Raw genomic sequence first — 22,384 nt, 5'->3', positions numbered from 1 at the left:
TCTAAGGGGTAGGGATCATACTCACAGTCCACTTTCTAGTTTTGGGATTTTTGGACAGTCAACCGGGTCGGGTCACCACACGGCTGGCGCGCCTGGCAAAAGACAGCTGGGCAAGGTCTGGTCACCGGGTAGCGAACAGCTGGGCAATTCGGGTCACTGGATGGTAATTCTCCTGGCAAAGGACAGCTGAATGGTATGATTGCAGTGGGCATGCAGGTAATGGGCAGCAAGCCAGGCTGATTTCAGGGTGCAAGAGATACCACAGCTTTGCCCTTTTTGTGCATGGGAGATTAGTGGGTTTATTCTGGATAAATGGCCTTGCTGGAGTAGGGATCAGCTATTCTTGGATTTTGGAGTAGGGTCAGTAATGCTTGGGCCTTGTAGTTGGAGGCGGCAAGATGAATGGAGATCAGGAACGCTGTGTAGGAACTTCAGGAAGAGAGTCTCTGGATTCTTGTCAGGGACTCTTATTTATAATGCATAGTGACATCATCAAAGTATATGGCTGGGCAGGCTTAACTAAGCACATCTCTAACCGACTGGATTGGTCAGGGGTGCTAGTCCCCGCCTCACTCTCAACTGGTTGGATTTTAAGGCAGAATGTCAGATTTATGATGTGAGTTTTACAGTGTTCAAAAACCTCCCACGGTTACTCTAGCAAAAATCTGATGTTTCCACAAATGATAGTTATATAGTTCAAGTCTATCAGCAACGTACATAAACAGGTTACATATTTTATGCAGACCATTCCACTCCAACTCTAGAATCTGTGAGACATTGTTTCGCCCTTCTAATTACTTTTTGATAATTTTGAGTATGAAAGATTCGGCCTACAATTCTGTAACTTTATACACGTGTGGATTATCATAAGGGAGGTAAGTATTAAAATTTGCAATGACACCATGGATACTTTCCTTATGATCCCCAATTCTTTGCCATTTCTGATCCCAAGGTGTCTGTGAATTCTACAATGTCTCAAATTATAAACCACAGAATCGCAAACTGCGAAATGTTCGCATTTTTACTAAGTCCTGCTGCAGAGATAAGTCTTAACATTTTTATTAATTAATAGTCTTTGGAAGCAAATGGCAGTCCTTTGTACGTCACTGGACCATTTTTTTTCTTCAGCTGCCTCAAACTGTCATTTCCTTCGGAGTACGGCGGGGGGGGGGAGGTTTCCCAGCTTCCGTGAAGGTTTATTGCCCCTTCCCCACTTAATACTTCCTTGTCCTGGGAGTTCCATTGTCAGAGGGTTCAGCCCAGATTCTGTCCAACCTAGTACTTATCACGGAGGTGTTGGTAGCTATTGAGAGTTTATGGTCGTTCCCTTTCTTGGGGAAAGCCTTACCTCTGCCAACTGGAATAGCCTGTTTTTGGAAGCTTGCACTATCTAGCCAAGGCAGTTTAAAACCTTTTTGTTTCTTTTATGTGGACCTGAATCAAAAATAAGCCTGTTGAATAGACAGCCCATATGTTTCCCAGCAGCCAACCCCTTCTCATTGCTAGGCACAGACAAGCTTTCATTTAACATTTTATTTTTCTTTAAAACTGGCATTTTTTTTCTTTAGTTTGCAAAGCCCATTTTACACATGTGGTGCAAGCTGCTAACACTTTGCTTTTTAAATTCGGTTTTTGACTTTCCACCTGGACTCCACACTGTTTTGCAACCATAGTTATATTCTTGTGTGCAGTAGTTTATTTGAAGTACAGATGCACTGAAATTGACATAGCTCAGATAGCTGGAGTTTCTATGAAATACTGATTGTTGATACTGTGTAAAAAAATGAGCGTGTTTCCCGTGCGGGTAAATGAAGTTTTGGTTTGACAGAGCCTGTCATTCAGGGGTCATGCTTGGTTCTGCTGAAGCACAATGGGGATATGAATGGAGAGACAGGGCTTTATTAATAACAGTAGTTTGAGGAAGAACAGATGAAAATAGCATCAGAGCAGTAATCAATTCTAAAGGTGAAATGCTTCCTTTTTCAATGGGGACTTTGGGCTTTTAGCAAAGCAGTGCTGCCTTTTCACTCTATTTCTTTTGTACATGTAAGAAAACACTGGCAAGCTCCCTCAGTATGTCCCCGTGTTCCATCCAGCCCAATATGTGCTTGACAAGATGGTGCAGGCTTCTTTTTGTTGCTGCAAAACGCAGTTTTGAGGGCATGGTGCTCACTGGAACCAGCGCAACCATTTAGCTGTTTCTGCTGAAACGCAACTTGGTTTTGGAGAAATTCTGTTCAGTGGGTCAATGTAGCCCACAACTGTAATATTATCGGTGTCAAAGGGGACTGAAGAGTGGCACTGGGGGGCGGAGTTAGGGAGCAATGCTCCCAGGGCCGCACCCCGCGCAAATTTAAATTTAAAGGGGAAGACAATTTTCTCTGAAAAGGGTTCCATTTCCTGTCCCTAGCGAGGGACGCCCGTATCTGTGCTAGTAGAAACAGTTTTTATGGCCAGCACGGATCTGTGATCTCGACCTGTCTCTGATCTGCGCAGCCTTCCTCTCCGGGACTTGGGCGTTGGAAAGGGAGGACGCCAGTACATTTCTTCTGATTTGGCTTTGGTTCCATCCTCGGCAGCCCAGAGCTTGTCGGGCTCCCGTCTCCACACACCAAGCCAACTGCATGGTTCTTCGGCACAGCTCCTCCTGTGAGGAAGAGACTCGCTCCTCTGCACACTTGCGCAAACATGCATTACTTCTATGTCCCATCCCCTTTCCTCCATATTGTAGGGACGTCCCTCGCTAGGGCCGGGAAACAGAACCGTTTTCACCAGACAAAAATCATCTTCCACTTAAATTTAGATGCTTGCAGTGGCGTGGCCCTGGGAGAATGTGCTCTGCTCACTCCACCCACCGGTCCCACTCCCCAGACCTCTTTTCCACGTCAACGGGAATGGACCGCTTTCACCTGTGCTCCTAGGTTACGCCTCCGGCCTTGTAATTCCACGCACTCTTCCCCGGAAGAAGTTATTGTCTTTCTTTTTTCTATTCCAATTGTCATGCATTGCTCTGTCCTCTGGTGCCACGCTCCTCCCGGCGCATGTTGATGACGGCAGGTTTCAGCAGGTGTCCAGCCTGCAAGGGTCCCTTCCCTATGTCCGACCCTCACGCACTCTGCCTCTGGTGCCTTCGACGAGACCACTGCTGGGATGACTGTACTGTGCGCAACGCCTTGACTCTGCACGCTTTTAAGCATCAGTTAGCCAGGTGGAGAAAGCTCTTCGAAAGGTCACCTCCAGAGGACCTCAAAGCGTACGTGGAAAAGACCAGGCCCAAGGTAGGTCCTCCGTTCACTTCTGTCCCCAGTAAGGCCGACTCCTTCCCCCGGGAAGGGCCCAAGCAGGAAGGACCTCCCAGGTTCTAAAACCATCAAGCAGACAGAGGCTACACCAGCTACTGGCCCTTGTGCCGGGGCAGGGGTCACAAGATCCTACCGGGCCCACCGCTGAGGGGCCGCAAGGCTCTATTAGCGGGCCCCGACCTGGGGGGCTTCGGCCTTGTACCAGACCCATGTCCGAGGGGGTGCCTGTACGCAGCACTACCAGCATCATGGCCGAGGCCACTCCGGCTCCTAGGTCTTGACCTGTGGTGCATGGAAGGTCGCAACCTTCGCTATTGAACGTGCAGGTAGAGACTGAACCCAGCTCAGCAATCACCATGCCTCAGGCACGTGGCACAGAGCAAGACAAAATGGCAGCAGGGCCAGACAAAATGGCGACTCGCCCGGTGCATTTTCCACTCAGAGAACAGGCAGGGGAGCACACATCCAGATGGGATTGGACAAAGCCTGTCGCCTGGTCCACATCCTATCCTTCCATTTCGCAGGGAAGATGGGCATCCCCGAGTTTGGGTAGACAGGGCCTGCCCAGGAAACCGCAGCCTCAGCCTAGCCCAGATGCCCTTAGACGCCCCTACACCATTAGGCGCCCCCTCCTACTTGCGAAGATCGGTTCTTTGAGAAGTTCCTCGCCCTCATGAGAGCACCACAGATGAGTACCATCCTCAGGGATGTGATCAGGGATATGCTCCCTCCGTTTCAGTCCCAAGCACCCACGGGGGTACATCCCTTGGGTCCAGCTCAGCCCCTGGCTCCCACACGCCCCCGCCAATGACAGCAGCTCAGCCCCCTCAGCAGCCCCCGGCACTGACAGTCAGCACACCACAGCTGCCCACGCCCAGCACTCCTCCTGCACCCCCAGATCTGCAGGGGACAACAGTGGTGTCGATGCCTACCCCCGGGCATTAGGACCAAGCAGGGGAGTTTCTAGGTCTGGAAAAGACCCGGGGCTAAACTGATGTCGGAACTGTTGGGACTGGGGCTAGCTAGTCTTTTGGCTGTAGCGCCTGAGATTCTATCCGGGGCTACAACCAAAAGATCAGGGGCTATAGCCCCATTAGCCCCCCCTCTCCCAGAGCAGGCATCCAGACATTTGTTTAAACCTCAGCAGCCCCGGCTAGGGGCTATCTGGGTTCAGTCCTGGTGCCTTAGGCGCCAGGCTCATCATAGAAATCAGTCCTGGCGCCAGGCTCATAGACTTTACTTACCTGATGCAGGCCATGCTGCAAAAGAGTCCAAGCCTACATGAGGCCTGGATGGGGACTATTTTGTTACAGGGACTATTTTTTACTCGGGCGTGGCTCTAGGGAACTTCTTACCTGGAACTACTTTGGAGGCTATTTAAACCACACCCCAACAGCAGCACATGCTTTGCGTTATTCTGCATCCAGCAGCGTGACGCTCACCGTGCCTGCAGCCAGCATCCAGTCTTCTGCCACGCCCGAGTGCCTGCAGCCAGCATCCAGTCTTCTGCCACGCCCGCCTCGAATCCGGAACTCCTAGAATAAAGAAAAAAAGGACAAGGTTAGAAAACAAACTTATTTCAAATTCCTCACCTAATTCCGGAACCATTTCATCTCTGGACCTGGAAAGTACATCAGTCCTGCACGCGTCGCTTCGCCAGCTCCAGCACGGCGCCATACTCACCAGTTCTCACAGCATCTTTCGATCCGGCACTGTCTCCATCATTTCTAGCCGTAATCCGCCACCTAGGGGACACAAGAAAAAACAAGGTGAGCCAAGGGAATCAACAAATACAACCTCTTACCACCATAGACTTACCTGATTTACCACCGGCGGTATAATTCCATAACTCTCCACATTTTCATATGCCGCATCTGTAAAGAGGGAGAAAAACAACACGTTAACGCATACAATAGTTACCGGACAGCGTTGGGTAACACAGACTCTTACCTGAACGCCAGCAGCAGCTACAAGACCTTCTTCTCACGAACTCAGTTGCAACTTAAGGAAGGAAGGGGACAAGAGTGAACATAGGGCACATTGAACTCTTTGAACTTGATACTTACCAATCCCGCCAGGAACTTCAGAGTCAATACTTCCCGGAACTCTCCCAACGCCTTCAAACCAGTGAAGTAACTGGTATCTACGCGCCCCTGCAAGACACGCAGGATGGAGAGCTCCTCTTTTACGAACATAAGGTGAGGGTACTAAGGGGATATCGGAGGTGCTTAGTGGGGGAGAGCGAGAACAGTTGGGAGGCCATCACTAAAACCCACAGATGGTTAATCCCTGTCTCCACTTGCAGGAAAATACTTCTTCGGGTCCAGCAGACAAGACTAGGCGGGCCAGTCCAGACAGTCATCTCTGCACTACGCATCACGTTAAAGGAGACCGCAGCTGTCCGGGTCCGATCGACACCCCTGTGGGGTCCAGGTGAGCGTAACAGGTGGACATGGACGAGGAGGAAGATCCGGATACAGCGTTGTCAGCCAAAGCATTCCATGAGAGGCTGGCGGCTATGGCTGAGTACCTAGGCATCCCTCAGCCTCCGGTGGAGCAACCTGAGGCAGGGGTCCTGGCTGAGGTGCTTATGCTGCACCATCCTACTAGAACTGGACTCACTGTTCAGAAGGAAGTCGAAGCATTAGCCAAAAAGGGTTGGTTCAAGCCACACTCTACCCTGCCTGCCAACAAGCGCACTGACTCCAAATACAGGCAGATGGAGGGGGATTCCCTCTTATTGTCTGTGCACCCCCAGCCACACTCCTCTGTTATAGCATCAGCATCACTGTATTCCAAACCAGACTTCCTCAGCTGCATCAACTTCTGCACTCCTGGGCAAGGAGGAAAAGCTTTTGGAGGCTTTTGGAAAAAAGATGTACTCAAATGCCACGCTCCACCTGCATCAGGCCAGTGCTGACCCCATGCTGGCAGCCGTTAAGCAAAAGTTGTGGTGGGAAATGGCCGACATCTTTGCGGAGCTCCCTGCCCACAGCTAGGCACGGTTCAAGGCTGGGTTGGCAGAAGCCAAAATGGTGGTCTAGGATATAATGGAATCCACAGTGGCCAACATTGACACCTCAGGCAGAGCCATATGCATTGCCACAGACATGCGAAGGACGGCTTGCCTCAAGGCAACAGCAACAAAATTCAATCCAGATGTGCAGGAGCACATACTCGACCTGCCTTTTGAGGAGGGCAACTTGTTCCACTCCACAACAGATGAGGAAATCGACAAGAAAAAGAGTAGCTCCCAGACAGCTAGATCCTTGTTTATCCTAACCAAATCTACACCCAAGACCTAGAGCCAAACACACCAGTGCTTGGACAAAGGTCAGGCTTTAGGGGTTTCCAGTAAAGGCTGTCTTGACAACCTGACAGGTCCCCAAGCCAGTACAGACGCAAGCAGCACAATGTGGTTAACCAGGGTTTTTTCCAGTCCCCCTCCTCAGCTCCAGTCTCGTAGGGAAAGAAGTTGTGACAGGTCCATCCGGATCCTCAAGTCTCTGGTGGGAGGCAGGATTACCCTTCATGTACACTACTGGTGGATAAGGTACACAGACCTGTGGATCCTCTCAATGGTGTCCACGGGCTTCCGGCTACCAATTCTTGTTTCTTCCTTCCTGCCCTCCATTCCCGCAGATTGGTACGGCAATTCTGTTGGAGGAAATCTGCTCGCTCGTAGCGAGCCAGGTGGGGCAGGAAGTCCCAGCTTCACAGTGAGGCTAGGGCTTCTATTCACAAATTTTCATCATACACAAAAATAACCAGGCTGGCCTGAGAGTTGTTGGACCTTTCTTCCTTGAACCTTTCCCCTCCCCCTGGTTACCCCAGCCTTCATTGCAGAGATTTTGTTTGTGGGAGACTGGATGTGCTCGCTGGATCTGAAGGATGCTTACCTCCACGTCCCGATTTGGGAACCCCATCGGTCCTTCCTGAGGTTCAGGATCATGGGTTTTCACTTTCAATACAGAGTCCTACCCTTGGGACTCAACTCGGCCCGGGGGTTTTTACAAGGCTGATGCAGCTCTACTCGGGGCACAGGGCCACCACGTGTATCCATACCATGGCGATTTGCTAGTCAGGGCAGGGTCCCCCGGAGGCAGTACTGAACATGGCCTCCACCCTCAAGGAAGCACTATACAATCTGGGATTTTCTATCAATCTCAAGTCGCAGTTACTACCCACGCAGACTCTGACCTTGCTTGGTCTTATATGGGATACGAGGGCCGAGAGGATCTTCCATTCAGCGATCAAGAGGGCCACTGGACATTTCCTCAGCAGAGCAGTAACCTCGGCTTGGTGGTACCAACACCTGTTTGGAATAATGACAGCGTGTCTCGTCGCAGTGCCGCATACGAGGCTCAAGATGAGGAGGCTGCAGCTTCATTTCCAAGCTTCTTCAGGAGAAAGGGTCTCAGACGGAGCCAGTCAGCATACCAAATCATCTCCACCAGCACCTAGTCTGGTGGGGGCACAGACACCAACCTGCGGGTTGGCAGGCCATTCAGGTAACCGTTACCACAGATCACCATTGCTGCAGATTCGTCCCTAGAGTGGTGAGGGGACAACCAGTATCCATGGAGTATGCTGTCATCAGGAGCAGCTGGAACACATCAACTGGCTCGAGGTGATTGCTATCTGGCTGGCGCCCAAAGCTTTTCTCTCCATGATCACCAGCAATTCTGTCTGTAGTCAGTCAGACGGCTCCACCTGCATGTATTACATCAACAAGCAGGGCGAGACCAGGTCCCCTCCCCACTGTCGAACAGCATTCACTTGTCCGCGATCCACCTTCCTGGGGAATCCAACCTAGAGGCGGACAGGCTCAGCAGGCTGGGGATGGACAACTGAGTGGCAGTTGAACGAGGAAGTCCTTCAGGGTATCTTTGCCAGGTGGGGGTCCTCCTCAGGTGGACCTCTTCGCTGCCAGTACCAACAGGAGATGCCCCCAGTTTGCCTCATGGCTGGGGCAAGGCAGGGGCTCGTTAGGCGACGCATTGCAGATCCTGTGGAACAACATGAATGCGTACACTTTCCCTCCAACTTCCCTGGTGCACAGGGTCAAATGCAGGGTCAGGGAGTCACGAAACCTTTAGCTCATCTTGATAGTGCTGCGGTGGCCCGCAAGACTCTGGTTCTCAGAACTTCGTCTGTCAGATCAGCCCCCAGTACACCTCCCGGGGGCCCCATCCCACTTACTCAGCATGGTGGCACAGTGGTTCACCCCACTCCGCCGAAGTTAGCCCTTGCAGCTTGGTTCCTGAACAGGTTACCTTGAAGCATCTGCACCCATCTCAGAATAACCTTGCTATCATGCGAGGGCCAGTACAGAAGCAAGTGGACCAGGTTATGTCACTGGGCAGAGTCAAAGAAAATTGATCCATTGACATGCCCTTTGGCTTAGGAGCCATATACAACATTTCACAGGGACAAGGTGGTGCTTAGAACGCACCCTGCATTTCTTCCTAAGGTTGTTTCCTCATTTCACCTGAATGAGGAGATGGGGTCCGCAAAGAAAGTCTGGAATACTAATGATGAGGCTCAGTAGGTATTGCACTGTCTGGATGTCAGGCATGCTCTAAGATTCTACCTCGATAGGACCAAGAGCTTCTGTACTTGATGCCCTGTTCATCACATTTGGAGGATCAAAACCAGGCTGTCAGGCCTCCATAGCAAGGGGAATAGTTATGGCCATCGAGGAGGCGTACGAGGGGCAGCGCAAGCCTTTACCAGCAAACATGCATGATGCCCACGCCATCAGAGCCAAGGCCACGGCAGTGGCTTTCCAAAGACACGTCCCATGGCAGACGATGAGCAAGGTGGCTACCTGGGCTACCCCCTCTGCTTTTTGCAAGCACTACTGCTTTGATGCCAGCGCCAGGTCTGAAGTGGCATTTGTCCAGGCAGTTTTGAAGAACTTATTTTCTTAAGAGGGGCACCTCTCCACCCTGGAGCTACATTCAGTTGCAATTGCCCATACAGTACGGAGGAAAAGGGACGGGACGTAGGAGTAATTATAATTCACTCACTGTAGTGACTAATGTACTCCTAGTCAATAGACCCCTTTCCTCCATACGTCCCACCAACCTCCCCCCTAATAAACCTCTCAAAGGGGACTGAGTGGCGGCGCCGGTGGGCGGAGTCAAGGGATCGCACGCTGCCAGGGAAACGGAAGATTTTTTTTCAGGTGAAAAAAGTTGTTTCCCATCCCTAGCAAGGGACACCCATACAGTATGGAGGAAACGGGACTATGAACTAGGAGTATGTTAGTCATAACGGTGAGTCATTTATAATTTCTCACTCTGGCTGATTTTCTGTCCTTCCCCTTCTCTCCCTCCCTCTCTCTTCCCCTACCCCACCTCCCAGGTGTCTTTGTCCCAGGGCGAGGGTGGCACCCCCAGTGGGATCTCACTTGCCCTGTCCCCTAGGGGAGGGTATTGCCTAGCGGGCTCACCTCCCTAATCCCAAAGAGGGTGGCTCCTCCTTGGGGAGACGGGACTAATTACCTGGATTCGTCAGTGGTTAATCAAATTGGAGTGCTCAATTAAATAAGATCGCTGCAGGAGTGCCAAGCAGTCTTGGATTATCCAAGTAAATCTTAACGGAAATGGGGTCCCTTTTTCAGGGCTGTATTTATAAGAAAGCAAACTAATTTTGATTACAGTAAATAACGTTTTTCAATTTGATTCTGTATGTTTCCAGGGTGTTCAGCCTGGTGCGTGATAATTATCCTAAGGTTATGCATCTGGATGCCAGATTAAGAGATTTTGTCGCAGATAAGGGACATTTTATTACATCACTCTTTGATTCCTTTTATTTGACCCGGGGGAGGAGAGTGAGATTGAAAAAGCAAAGACTAAACCCATAGCTTGATTTCAATGGTGATACAAAGAAAATGTAGTAAAATTGTGCAGCTCTGTAAATGAAAGAATTTTGGAGAACAAACATAGTTATCAAGCTGGTGACTGAATACAGGAAGAGACAGGTTTCAACAGTACCCACATACATGGAGAATCAAAAGCAAGAACAAATGAACAAACCGTATATAAATGAAAGGTTAACTCCAAGATAGTGGAGGAAAGATTAAAAAAAAGCATGTAGAAAATTGACAGACTACATCTAGTCTTTCAATGGTTGCTAAACTGGCATAAAACCACAATTCAATGGCAAGAAGATAAGACTAAAGATGATATTGGAGAAAATGTGAAGCTGAAGAAGGTAAGAGAACTCAACGATGAGCTAAATGTGAATAGGAGATTTGGTGAAAGGATAGTGCATTGAAAAGCAAAGCAGAAAAGTGTTAAAAAAAAAAAAGGGGGGATGGTTTAGATGAAGGTGAAGCAAACAAAGAAGGCAACCAGGTATTCCAGGAGATGTTTTTGAGGAACAACTGTGATAAACCATGATAAAAGCAGCGAAGATGAGCATGCAGAAAGTGAAAGGTTGTGTCCATAAACTATAGGTACTCCGGTGCATTCTGAGATTACTATTGTACAATTTTGTGTGACCATGACTCTAGTGAGAACAACTTGCAATACTTTATTTAACGGATTACTAATTGTGCCATTTTTGTATTTCAATTCATATTGCTTTCTTTCCCTTTAACTAGCAACACCTGAACCTAATGAGGATCCCCGAGTCACAAGGGCCAAGTATTTTATTAGAGATGAGTTTCTTGTAAGTATATATCCCCTCTCCTCATTAATGTTCTTTGTTATACATTTTCTTCAAAATTAGTCAGAAACTACTTCTTGCCTCAGACATCATAATGCCATTACACACACTGGTGATTTCCTCCTTTGACACATACTGCTGCTTTAACTGTCCTACATGTTTCATCCTGGCCATGCTATAACTGGTGATGCATGCAAGAACTATGTTCAAAATAGCATGCAACACTAAGAACACAATACTACACACTTGTCTGGAAAGATGAAATTCTCTATCACCAGAGAGATTTTTGAATTGGGAATATTTTGAGTTTTAAGCACTCCCCAAATCCTTCTCAAGGACAGCTACTTTAGTCTGGAAATTCATGCAAACCTTTGTTTCAATGCTTCAGAAAAATTACAAAGAATATTTTTTTGTGAAAGCTCCAAAAAATTCAAATTCAAATTCTGCATTCACCTTTTTTCATGATTTTGATTTCTCCTGCTTTTCTCTATCTTGCCATATTTAAGACTTCTCACTTCTGTTACTATACTATTCACTGCCCTTTACGCAACATCATCAGCTAACTAACTCTGTTCCATCTCTCACACCTGTGGTAAGTGCTGGAGTGGCTTATTTTGTCTTTGGTGCCCCTATAAAAGCAAAATAACATTTGTATCACTTGTTGCAGAGTATTGCGGGAGGCACACAAGTGGTGTGCCTCAAACAATACTATATAATAAACTGCCACTTCTACAGAAATTGATTTGATAGCCGAGTTGGCTGTATGCCTTTATTCTTGAGCCCAAATTCCTATATCCTGACCCGTCCTACACCGTACCCCCACCCCTGGTCCTTCTGTTATTTAGTTCCACCGGTCCTTCTGTCATGTTGTGCACATTGTATGGGGAGTCTACCTGAGCCCAAAACCCCTCAGTTTACATGCTGTTTTCACACAATGGACTATCACGCAGCACAGCAAAAGTCACACCCGCATGAGCCGTGCCTTCCAGCACCAAGTGTGAACAGACAGCTTGCATGCCTAGAAAAAATTGTTAGTTTCTCTATGCTGCCTGCTCATGATCGGTGAAGGGATTACTCTTCGCAATCCCGGAAGCACCCTCTGCTCCATGCCTCCTAAACTATATATTGTCGTCTAAAGGCCATGAGAGCATAAAATCCGTCCATGAACCCTTAGGCTCTATTTTTTTTATTGTTTTTAAATACAGTACAAACAAATATAAACCAAATAACTCCCCCACCATAACTAACTCCCAATTAATCCCTTCCACCGACACAAGATAAACTGTACCCTCCAGCCTCTGTTGCCCTTTATCCTTCATACACAGATCACAAATACCCCAAGAGTCTGAACATTTCCAGTAGGTGTACATTATCCCAGCACCCCCTCCGAACCTGAGACAAGACAATACATCTTGAGACAAAACACAGTACATACACAGGAGTCCAAACAACTTCACTGTCTAGTAAATCTCCATGCGTCTTTCATAGGGCTTTATCTTCCAGGGAGAATAAAAGTTCAGACAGAAGTAGGCCCCAGTCAAGATCCACATTTCCTTTGTCCTCCCTCCTAGGGCAACAGAGCAGTACCCAACATTCCGCAGCTACCCATCTCTGAGCCATTGGACCACCCAAGAAACAGACAATCTTGTGCCAGCCAATAATACTAGAAACCATTCAAGTTTCTTCATGAGCCTCCTTTTTCCGGACCCCTTTTAATAACCCCGACAAACGCACTTTAGGAGTCCAGTCGAAATGCCCAAAAATTGTTGACTTTATCCATCACTCTCTGCCAGAAAATAGCAATAACAGAGCATGCCAGCACCATGGGCCAGAAGTCCGCTCCATCCTGCAAGCACCTTTGACACCTTTGTGGAATTTCTATATCAAACAAGTGAAAATGTACAGAGGTCACATTCCGTATGTTAGATATTAAATCTAAGCAATTTGAACCTTGCACATCTGGACACCGTCTTAACTTGCATGCCTACAATGCACCATTCGACATCACTAAGCAGCTCCCCATATCATTCTTACACTTTTCTCTTAGCGCAAGGCCTGATACCACTGTACTATCAATGGAAGCAGCATACCATTTCTAAAATAAAATGCAGAATGCATGTCTCTACGTATTCAGCATTGGAAAAAATCGCTAATCCCCATAATGTCAAACAAGAGAGCCTTGTTGCGCGGGTGTCCCCCGCTCACCTTGTTCGACATTGTGGGAATTCGAGGGTTGCAGGGGAGGGTCCTCCACTTTCAAGGTTAAAAAAAAAAAGATAAACATACGCTGCAATGCAAAGTTTTGCACTTTCTGCTTTTCGGCCCTGTCCATTTCGGTGATGAACATTTCACGTACAACCCTATCAAGAAGACCCTGGTAAATTTGGGATACCTTGAATTAACCACATAAAGAAGTGAATGTAGAAAGGAGGATGTTTGTGGCTCGTCCTAGACCGAACTCCACAGTGACACCAATCCCTTAGCCAGCCTGGCATAATTCAGAAATTGTCCCGACACATCTCAAATTTTGCCCTCCATTCTGAGAATGTCAACAACTGTCCCTCTTCAAATGGGACACCCAACCGCAACATCCCGAGTGTCGCACTTTTCACATCCCCACTATCATTAAGGCCAGCTTCAGGAGCGATCAGAGAGCTATCTTGGCTATGCACCTCTTTCAATCCTTACTTTGTAGAAGTATGGTTCATTCTTGTTGAACCACCCTAACTATGCTGCTGGATCTAATCCTCCCCGCCCTGTCCCCACATCAGTTCTAACTCACTGCAATAAGGGGGTAATCATCCCAATCATTTCCTGTCCAATATATCATGAATTTGGTTCTGGTTGGTCGTGAATCGCAATTGTGCCACCAGAAAATATAGTTAGTAATCGGGCAATGTCAAGGCCCCGTCCTGATATTTTCTACGGAGCGCTACTCCAACCTAAAGAAATTTGTAGTCTCTCTACTATTCAACAACTTAAAAAGGGCTGCCTGATCGTATATATGATATGTGCCCCTGACCCCTGTTCAGCCTCCACCGCCCGCTCTGGCCCCCCAACCGATAGTGCAGGCAGTTCCGTACCAGCCTCCGGCTCCAGTCTCCACACCACAGCCTTCGGCACCCCTCCACCAGTGCCGGTCCAACCGGACCCTCAGGTGGACACAGATGAGGAGGACCCAGACGCGCCATCATCAGCCAAGGCCTTCCATGAACATCTTGCGGGGCTGGCAGAGTACTTGGGCTTTCCTCAACCCGAGGTCCAGCAACCATCTGAGGGGGACCTCTCCGAAACGCTACATCCCGCAGCGAGGACAGGAATCCCGATGCAGAAGGACGTAGTCGCCTTGGCCAAAAATGGCTGGCTCAAGCCCAACTTGGTCCAACCGGTCAATCGACGCCTGGACACCCAAGTACAGGCAGATGGAGGGGGATACACTCTTGCCATCGGCCCACCCTCAGCTGCACTCTTCGGTGATCGCTGCGGCATCACTATACTCCAAGCCTCAGTTGTCCTCTGCAGCGCTGCTAGGCAAGGAGGAGAAGATCTTGGAGGCGTACGGGACGAAGCTGTACTGCCTGGATGTCAGGCATGCCCTTAAATTCTACTTGGACAGGACCCAGGGCTTCCGCAAGTCAGATGCAATTTCATCACCTTTGGTGGATCTAGACCGGGATATCGGGCCTCCCATAGCCCGTTGGATGGTCTCAGCCATCAAAGAAGCTTACGAGGGACAGCATGAGCCAATTCCGGACGACATGCACGTCCATGCATTCAGAGCTAAGGCAACGGCCATCGCATTCCATCGACATGTCCCCTAGCAAGTCATAAGCAGGGCGGTCACATGGGCCACCCCTTCGGCTTTCTGCAAGCGCTACTGTTTGGATACCAGCTCTAGATCAGACGCAGCTTTTAGACAGGTGGTTCTTCGAAACCTGTTTGCTTAAGGAGGGTCTCCTCTCCACCCTGGGACTACACTCAGTTGTAATTGCCCATGCACTATGGAAGAAGGGGAACGGGACGTAAGAGTAATTATAAGTTGCTCACCGTAATGACTAACGTACTCTTAGTACTTGGTCCCCTTTCCTCCATACATCCCACATCCTCCCCCTAATAAAACTGGTGTCATTAGGCAATGTTAATCTATTGTCGATGGGGACTGAGTTGTGGCGCTGGAGGGCGGAGTCAGGGCAGTGCATGTTCCCAGGGCCCACCTCTGCGCACTCCTCTAAATTTGAAGGGGAAGACCGTTTTTTCCTGGTGAAAAAGTGTCAGACTCCTGTCTGTTCGAAGGGACGCCCATGCAGTATGGAGAAAAGGGGACTAAGAGTACGTTACTCACTCCGGTGAGTAGCTTATAATTTTTCCTTGTTAGCACTGTTAACTGATCTAGCATAATACTTTGGTTTCAACACCAAGAAAAAAGCACTCTTTAGAATCACTAAAGTAAGCATTGGAAAATGTGAACTTCTAATCGATGCCTTTCTTCACAGTTTGCTCATCCTAGAAATGTATAATCCAGTGTCAATCTGGCTTTCGAAATGTCTTAAACTGCTGGTAGGTTTATGATAAGGCGTCACCTCGGGTCTAGCAGGCCCGGTACCAGACCACGAGGGGTCCTCAATCCAAGTACTGATAACATTTTGTAACTCTGTACTAATACCGGTGGCTTGCTGTGACGGGGACTTGTGTTGTCCCTCCTATTTGAATGCAGGTGAACTTACCTGTGCTAGGGTCTTCTTGCAGCTGATGAAATCTGTGATGCAATTTCAGCGGAGTCCTGTGGAAAAATTCACGTCAACAGCCTAACTTTCAAAACTTGTGTGGTCAAAAGGCATGGCATGAAGCACAGCCCTTCCTCGTGTGCGCTGAGCCTTGGAACTCCAGACAAAGCCTGTGGGAACATGCTGCCACATAATGCCTTTGACAGGAGGAAAAGATGCGCAACCTGTTACACGAGTCCTAAAATAACCAATGAATGTTGCTGAGCACCGACTTGAAGAAAGACATTGGTGGAAAAAGAAAATGCATGCGAAGAAGTAACAATGCGCTATGCAGAGCATTCAGTCCCTTCGATACAGAGAACTGACAGGTGTTGACGTTGGGTGGGATCAACCGGCCATCCCGTGCTGCTGAGCCTTACCGAGCAAAACAGTTAAAGGAATTATGCCTTTATGTGGTGCAAAAGAGCTCTGGTAATACCCCTTGGATGGACACCCATAAATATGGCTGAAAGGGGACTACCAACTAGGAGCACAGAAGTCAATACTTGTAACCTTTTCTTCTGCATATTTGTGATGCTCTTGGTACCGATCGTGACACAGAGGTCTGAGAACTGCTTCATTACATGCACCCAAGAGACTTTAGGGAATGTTCCAGCATGCTCTACACCGCCCTCCACAATAGCAGTGAAAGCTGACAGATATGCCTTTAAGCCTGCTAGTTCCAAGAACCCAGGTTGACAAGGGACCGGAGGCGTCGCGCTCTCGTGACGGTGATGAGACAAAAACAAACCGCTGAAATAAGTCCCTCTCTTCTTTGCCGCTCCGAGAAGCGACAGCTACTCGAGGGACACTTCCTCTGCGTTGGTACAGGTACTCCAAACCAGACCAGTGACAGGACTTTTTCAAAAGCGTGACAGGCTCTAGTTGTTTTTGTCTTGGCACTGTGGTGGAGCTGGGACAACCTGGGCATTCTGAGGCTGGCAGAGGCACCTCTCCAGCCCATAGCTGCATGCCTGTGAGCTCAAAGTACGGAGATGTCTTCCCTCCGGTTCCTCTGCTTCAGTGCAGTTGTATTCTCTGGAGTTTGCTCCGTCTTCAAGATCTCAGTTCATAGCAAATATGGGTTAAATCTTTGGTTTTGCTCCCATCCCATTGGCCTTGGATCTCATGAAGTCTGCAGGGGTTCAGGACATTTCCGAAGTGTTCTATGGAACAGGATGAAACCTCCACTGCCTTGGCCACTGACTTGACATAAAGCCAGCAGACTGGACACCAAATTAATCTAATTAATGCAGCCCTCAGCCTACATATAGTGAAATGTGTCCTGTGGAGTCAAGGCTTGCTAATCGATATCTTTTTGTGATAAAGCAGGCCATGTTTCCTGCACGTTGGAGGACAAGCTCCCCATTATAGTTATGGTCTATTGTATACCGAGCCATCGGGATAAACGGAGAATAGATCGGGTCTGATGAGCGAGTGCTTGCCCTCCCCTACGTATCGATTTGTGGAACTTGCCTGCATTTTGAAGAACAACAAGAATCTGTTATCCAAATGCAGCCCTGGAAGTGAAAAGGGATGGCACTGTTTGGCTGCACACTGCTTGTGCTCCGTGGAATCGAGTGAAACTACTTTCAACTTGGAACTTTTCCTGCATCGAAGAGCGTGGAGGAGCGGCTCCTTTAATTCTTCCGAGAATCCCCTGATCAGCTGACTGCACACGTAGTGTGCGTGCCCCTACAAAGGAGCCAGCCCACGGCCCTTGCGGCGAGAAGCCCTGGAAGTGAAAAGGGCTGGCACTGTTTGGCTGTTAGGCGTGGACGGCTGCCGGGTGTCTGAAATCCAAGGCAGACTCGCTTGAGAGTTTGGGGCGCCCGTACCAGTCCTGAACGGATCGTACAAGAAAGCTGAGCTGAGCGGCTAAAGCCCTGATAAGGGGAATAAGTGAAGAAAAGTACAACACTCCTTGCTAACAACAAAAGTTGTTGTAAACCTGACCTTGGTAGACTGCGTGAGTTTGACTCCTTTGATCCCACTGGTTCCTACAATTTGAAGATAGCAGGGGGTCCCGAATATCCATAAAATTGCCCTGTACAATTTGTACAATTATACCACTTCGCACCCTGCAGCTTCCTCTGTCCCCTTCCCCTCCCCTGCCTTAAAACCTTAGGTGCGGGGTGTCTGCCTTACAGGGGAAACAGCATCTGGAACAAACACTACGATGCAAGCCATCGCCTCCTGATATACCTGACGGCGATGCTCAAATTCATCCACAGACTAGACAACTGCAGCGATGGAAATCTTTAGTAACTGCAAATAAAAACAAATCTACCCATTCGACCAACCCCATCTCTGACCCAGCGGGGCGGACAAACACTGTTAGCATGGTCCTGGTTGGCGACTCATTACAAGGCCAAAGTGTGGAAAGAATTGAAACTAATGATCAGTACATCAATGCAAAGGAGGTGGGTCCGATCCCACGCATCAGCCACATGGTTTTTGGGCAATCGCACGCTCGATCTGCGAGCTGTCCCGTAGCCCTATGCCTAGAACCTAAAACCTGGAAGAAGGCCGAGATGGAGCTCCTACTTGCTGTTGTGTGAGTGCTAGCATTGGTGAGTGCGAACCGGAACTCTCTGGCCCTCCTTGCAGACCCTCCCTCACACCAGGAAGTGGTGCAACTGTAGGTGACGAATTGCAAAACACGACGTACCCGGCCCCACAGAGTGAGGCCTCTAGGAGTTCCTCGCCCAAATCCAGAGAGACCACCCCGTCGATTGCACAAAAACGATCAACGGTGGGTGAAGAGATGGCCACAAGCACACCCGAAACAGAACGCCATGAAGAGGAACTTTGCGACGTGACTCATAGAAACGCGGAGATGACTGACATTGCCTCATTGATGTACCCAAGAAGCAATGACACTGATCATAATGACAATCCGCCTCTGCTTAGGAGTCCCCCCAACCCCCCAGCGAGGCCACACAAAATGATCATGAAGTTTTCACACATGCTCCCCATTCTGCAATAGTGACCTTATGCAGTACAGAATCTACCTCTAATGGACCAAATAGAAGAAATTCCTTAGATGTAGTAAATAAAATACTGAATGACATCACTCTGATAAACAAAGCACGCAGCAACGTTTTTAAAGATAACGCAGCTGCCGCGGGTCATAAAACATGTGCTAAAATGGCAATCGAAAACATTGCAGACGCAATGAAGAAGGCACTTTGTGCATCACCATTATCTAAGTGGAAAAAATGCCTACGGAAAACGAAGGCGCATTGAACATAGTGTGTCACCCACTCTGCTGTGCTCGCAGAGGAAAGGCCGGCAAACAATGGATGCACCTACAAGGCGATCTATTACTTCATCTATAGTTGAGAGGTGATTCCAATACAAGAAGGATTAATACCGCATCATCCTCGTCCTCTGATTCGTCCGGCTCGGAACATACCTTTACCCACTCAAGGCGCTCTAAAACTCGACAATATCTAAGAACACAACGCAAGACTAAGGAGAACAGCTCGGAGCTGGTAGGTTGCTTAATGAGAGCGATCCAACCACTGGTCATGTCATCGCTTGCCATCTCAATTGCAGCATTCTTAAAATTATATGAGCAAGTGGATGGGAATCTTAAAGACCTAACCACCCTGGTTGCGTTGATAAATTCAAAACTGGTAGGCATGGATATGGAATTTACATTAACCAACCAGCTACAACGGGAATCTAATAAGAGAATTGAGGCCACCCTAAATTCAATGACGGATCAAAGAAAAATCAACGGGCTGGAGAAGAAGATGTTAGCCGATATCACTAGAGAAGCTCTAAACCTCCTCAAAGTTAAGAAATCTGCTACTGTGTACCAATAAGAATGGAGACTAACTCAAAATCGACAGAGCAGGAGCCGAGTTCTTCAGCCACCATAAAAAGTGCTCATTGCTTCGTTGCCAGGAATTTTACCCCAACTGTAGGGGTCTGCCCGACCAATAAAGCATGTTGCTAACGAACCATACCATCAAACAGAACCCGGAACTATGGACGGAGTTATGTTACACCTTGTTCAAGAGGATATCGGCAACCTGTAAAACCCCTAAATCATGGAAAAGCGCAATTATTATTCCTATCTTTAAGAAAGGTAATCGCGCCGACCCCAAAAACTATCGCCCCATAGCACTCCTTGATGTGCTGGGGAAAGCCTATGCGACTGTTTTACAGCAACAACTAGTCAAATGGGCAGCCAAATCAAAGAACATGGATCCACGGCAGATGGGTTTTGTCAAGGGTGTAGGCTGCAGGCTGAATCTCCTCCTGATAAATCTACTCAAGATGGAATCTATAAGGACTGGTACCAAAGTGTATCTAGCCCTAATAGATTTCACGCCTTCGATAGTATAGATCGAGAACTATTATGGGACAAACTGAAGATGTGGGAGTGCCCAGAAAATCTTTTGGCACCTATCCAAGAACTCCATACCGGAACTAGCATTAAAGTCCGTCTAGACCAAAAGGGCACCTGGTCTGAGGCATTTAATACCTATTGTGGCGTAAAGCAGGGCTGCCCACTGGCCGCATGCATATTTAATCTTTTTCTATCTGACATTGGAAGATCCATTAACGGCGCTCGATCTTTCCCGCCAAGAATAAACGGATCCCAACTAAGGTGGATGCTTTACACAGACGACTTAACTTTACTGGACACTACACCAATAGGCCTGCAGCGAAAGATGGACGCTGTGCAATGGTATGTAAGAGCAAATGGCCTACAGCTTAACAACAAAGTGTGAGGTCTTGACCCTGCAAAACCTGAAAACTTTAAAGCAGAAAAAAACCAAATGGTACTTGAGGAAGGAATGCCTCAGTAACGTGTCAAACACAAGATACCTGGGCATGCAAATCAACGCAAATCTAAATGACAGCCCTTGGGTAGAAGTTACCAAAACAAAATGTCGTCAATTTGCATGCCAAGCCAGTGTCCTACACAAGAAGTATGGAAAATTTTCCATGAAACCAGTAAGGAATTTCTATTGCCAAAAGGTAGTACCGGCTCTAATATTTGGCGCGGAAAATGCATTTGGATGCTCTTCTGATGTATGGTCAACCCTAGAGAACATCTTCTGGGTAAGAGTCTTGCAACTCCCGAAAGGAACTTCTACTGCCTGCATCAGACATTAACTAAATCTAATTTCAATCAATGCACGTGTCAGCTGGAATCTTCTAAGTCTGTTTCGGAAGGTGATCGTAGAGAAAGTGGCGGTGCAGTTTGAAATACTGCATAACTCCGGCAAAGGAAATCCTGCGTGCTTTGACACTCTGGCATAAACGATGTGAAGAAATCTTGGAGTTTTATGACATAGATCTAAAAACACTACACGATAATCCAAATTTGGCAAAAACTAAAGTCTGGAGATTAGACTGGATTTTGACCGGGACCCACAGAAATTCTAAAATTCTGATGAAGGATGTTCCGGAAGAACCCAGACACTTGGAACACACTGCAGAATCACATCGAAATGTATCCAGACAACAGCAGTAGACTCTTCTTTATAAAATTCCGTTTAAATGCCCTCAAAACCAAGGAGTGGCTAAGTGAACTACGAAAATCAGAAGCCACTACTACTACTGAGTGTAGATTCTGTAAACAAGAGAAAGAAACCTTAAAACACCTGACACTTTCTGCAAGAGCCTGCTCCCGCAAAGATCACAGACTCTGGGGCCTCAGCTAGCAAAATATCCAACCCCAAGTGTGGAGGAGTGGTGGCAAGCACTATTTGATTGCAGAGAGAGGCACCTAAACTATGCACTAATCCGATTTCTGAATTTGCTGGAAAAACTGTTGGTGTAATAACATAGAAGTTGGGGAGTGTGCTTCTGATAAAGCTCAAAGTGGGGCAAATCAGGACTAAAGACCAAGAAGGAGCATGATGTTTTAGTGCAATTTAGGTTACCAAGACCCTAATGACCCGGCGGCACTTGATCTTGCCAACACCTTAACAGAACTAGGTTTCTCTCACCACATACAAGAACCTACCCACAATAAAGGGCGAGCCTTAGACTGGCTCAGCGACACCAACTGCAACCTCCGCCTACTATCCAGCGTTCCTTGCGTCTGGTCGGATCACCACATCATCACCTTCAGTATTGAAGCGGCCTCACTACCAACGCCTCCTGTCGCCCCAGCCACCCTCACCAGAAATAAAAAGAACATAACCACAGAAAAGCTATTCCCTCTCATCCTCCCCACTCTCAATAATGTCACTGACTCCTGCCCTGACCCCATTACCTTAGCCAACATCTACAACAATTCAGTTCTCACAGCCATAGACTCCATCACCCCACTGAAACTTAGAAGACCCAAACAACATGCGCACCTTAACTCGTGGTTCATACCACAGCTCAGAGTGCTATGCAAAGAGAAATGTAATGCAGAGTCACGCTGGAAAAGCCACACCTCTGACACACACAAGGACAGCCTCCTATTAGCCATCCTTAACTATAAAGAAGCTCTTCTCCAGGCCAAAAAAGACTCATACAATAACCGTATTGCATCAGCACAAATTCACACCAAGGAATTATTCAAAATTCTCAAGGAACTTGAGTCACCTGTAGCCCCCCCTGACTCCTGTCCCAAAGATAGCAACTGGTGCACTAACATCCAGATAGCACTCCTGGGTAAAATTG

At 48.0% G+C, this 22,384-nt stretch overlaps 1 protein-coding gene across 2 annotated transcripts in view; it reads left to right on the top strand.

The window, feature by feature from the left end:
* Positions 1-22,384, top strand: part of GNAS (GNAS complex locus) — a 2,205,902-nt gene that overhangs the window by 2,089,291 nt on the left and 94,227 nt on the right. For both annotated transcript variants that reach the window (XM_069651056.1, XM_069651057.1), the window contains exon 11: positions 10,915-10,982. In XM_069651056.1, the coding sequence (XP_069507157.1) occupies positions 10,915-10,982 (68 nt within the window). The remainder of the gene's footprint in view (positions 1-10,914; positions 10,983-22,384) is intronic.

Source organism: Ambystoma mexicanum, chromosome 3p (genome assembly GCF_040938575.1).
Source record: "Ambystoma mexicanum isolate Mex_15411 chromosome 3p, UKY_AmexF1_1, whole genome shotgun sequence".
Lineage (NCBI taxonomy): Eukaryota > Metazoa > Chordata > Amphibia > Caudata > Ambystomatidae > Ambystoma > Ambystoma mexicanum.
The sequence above is the reverse complement of the archived record's forward strand: the minus strand, read 5'-3'. Positions and strand labels throughout refer to the sequence as shown.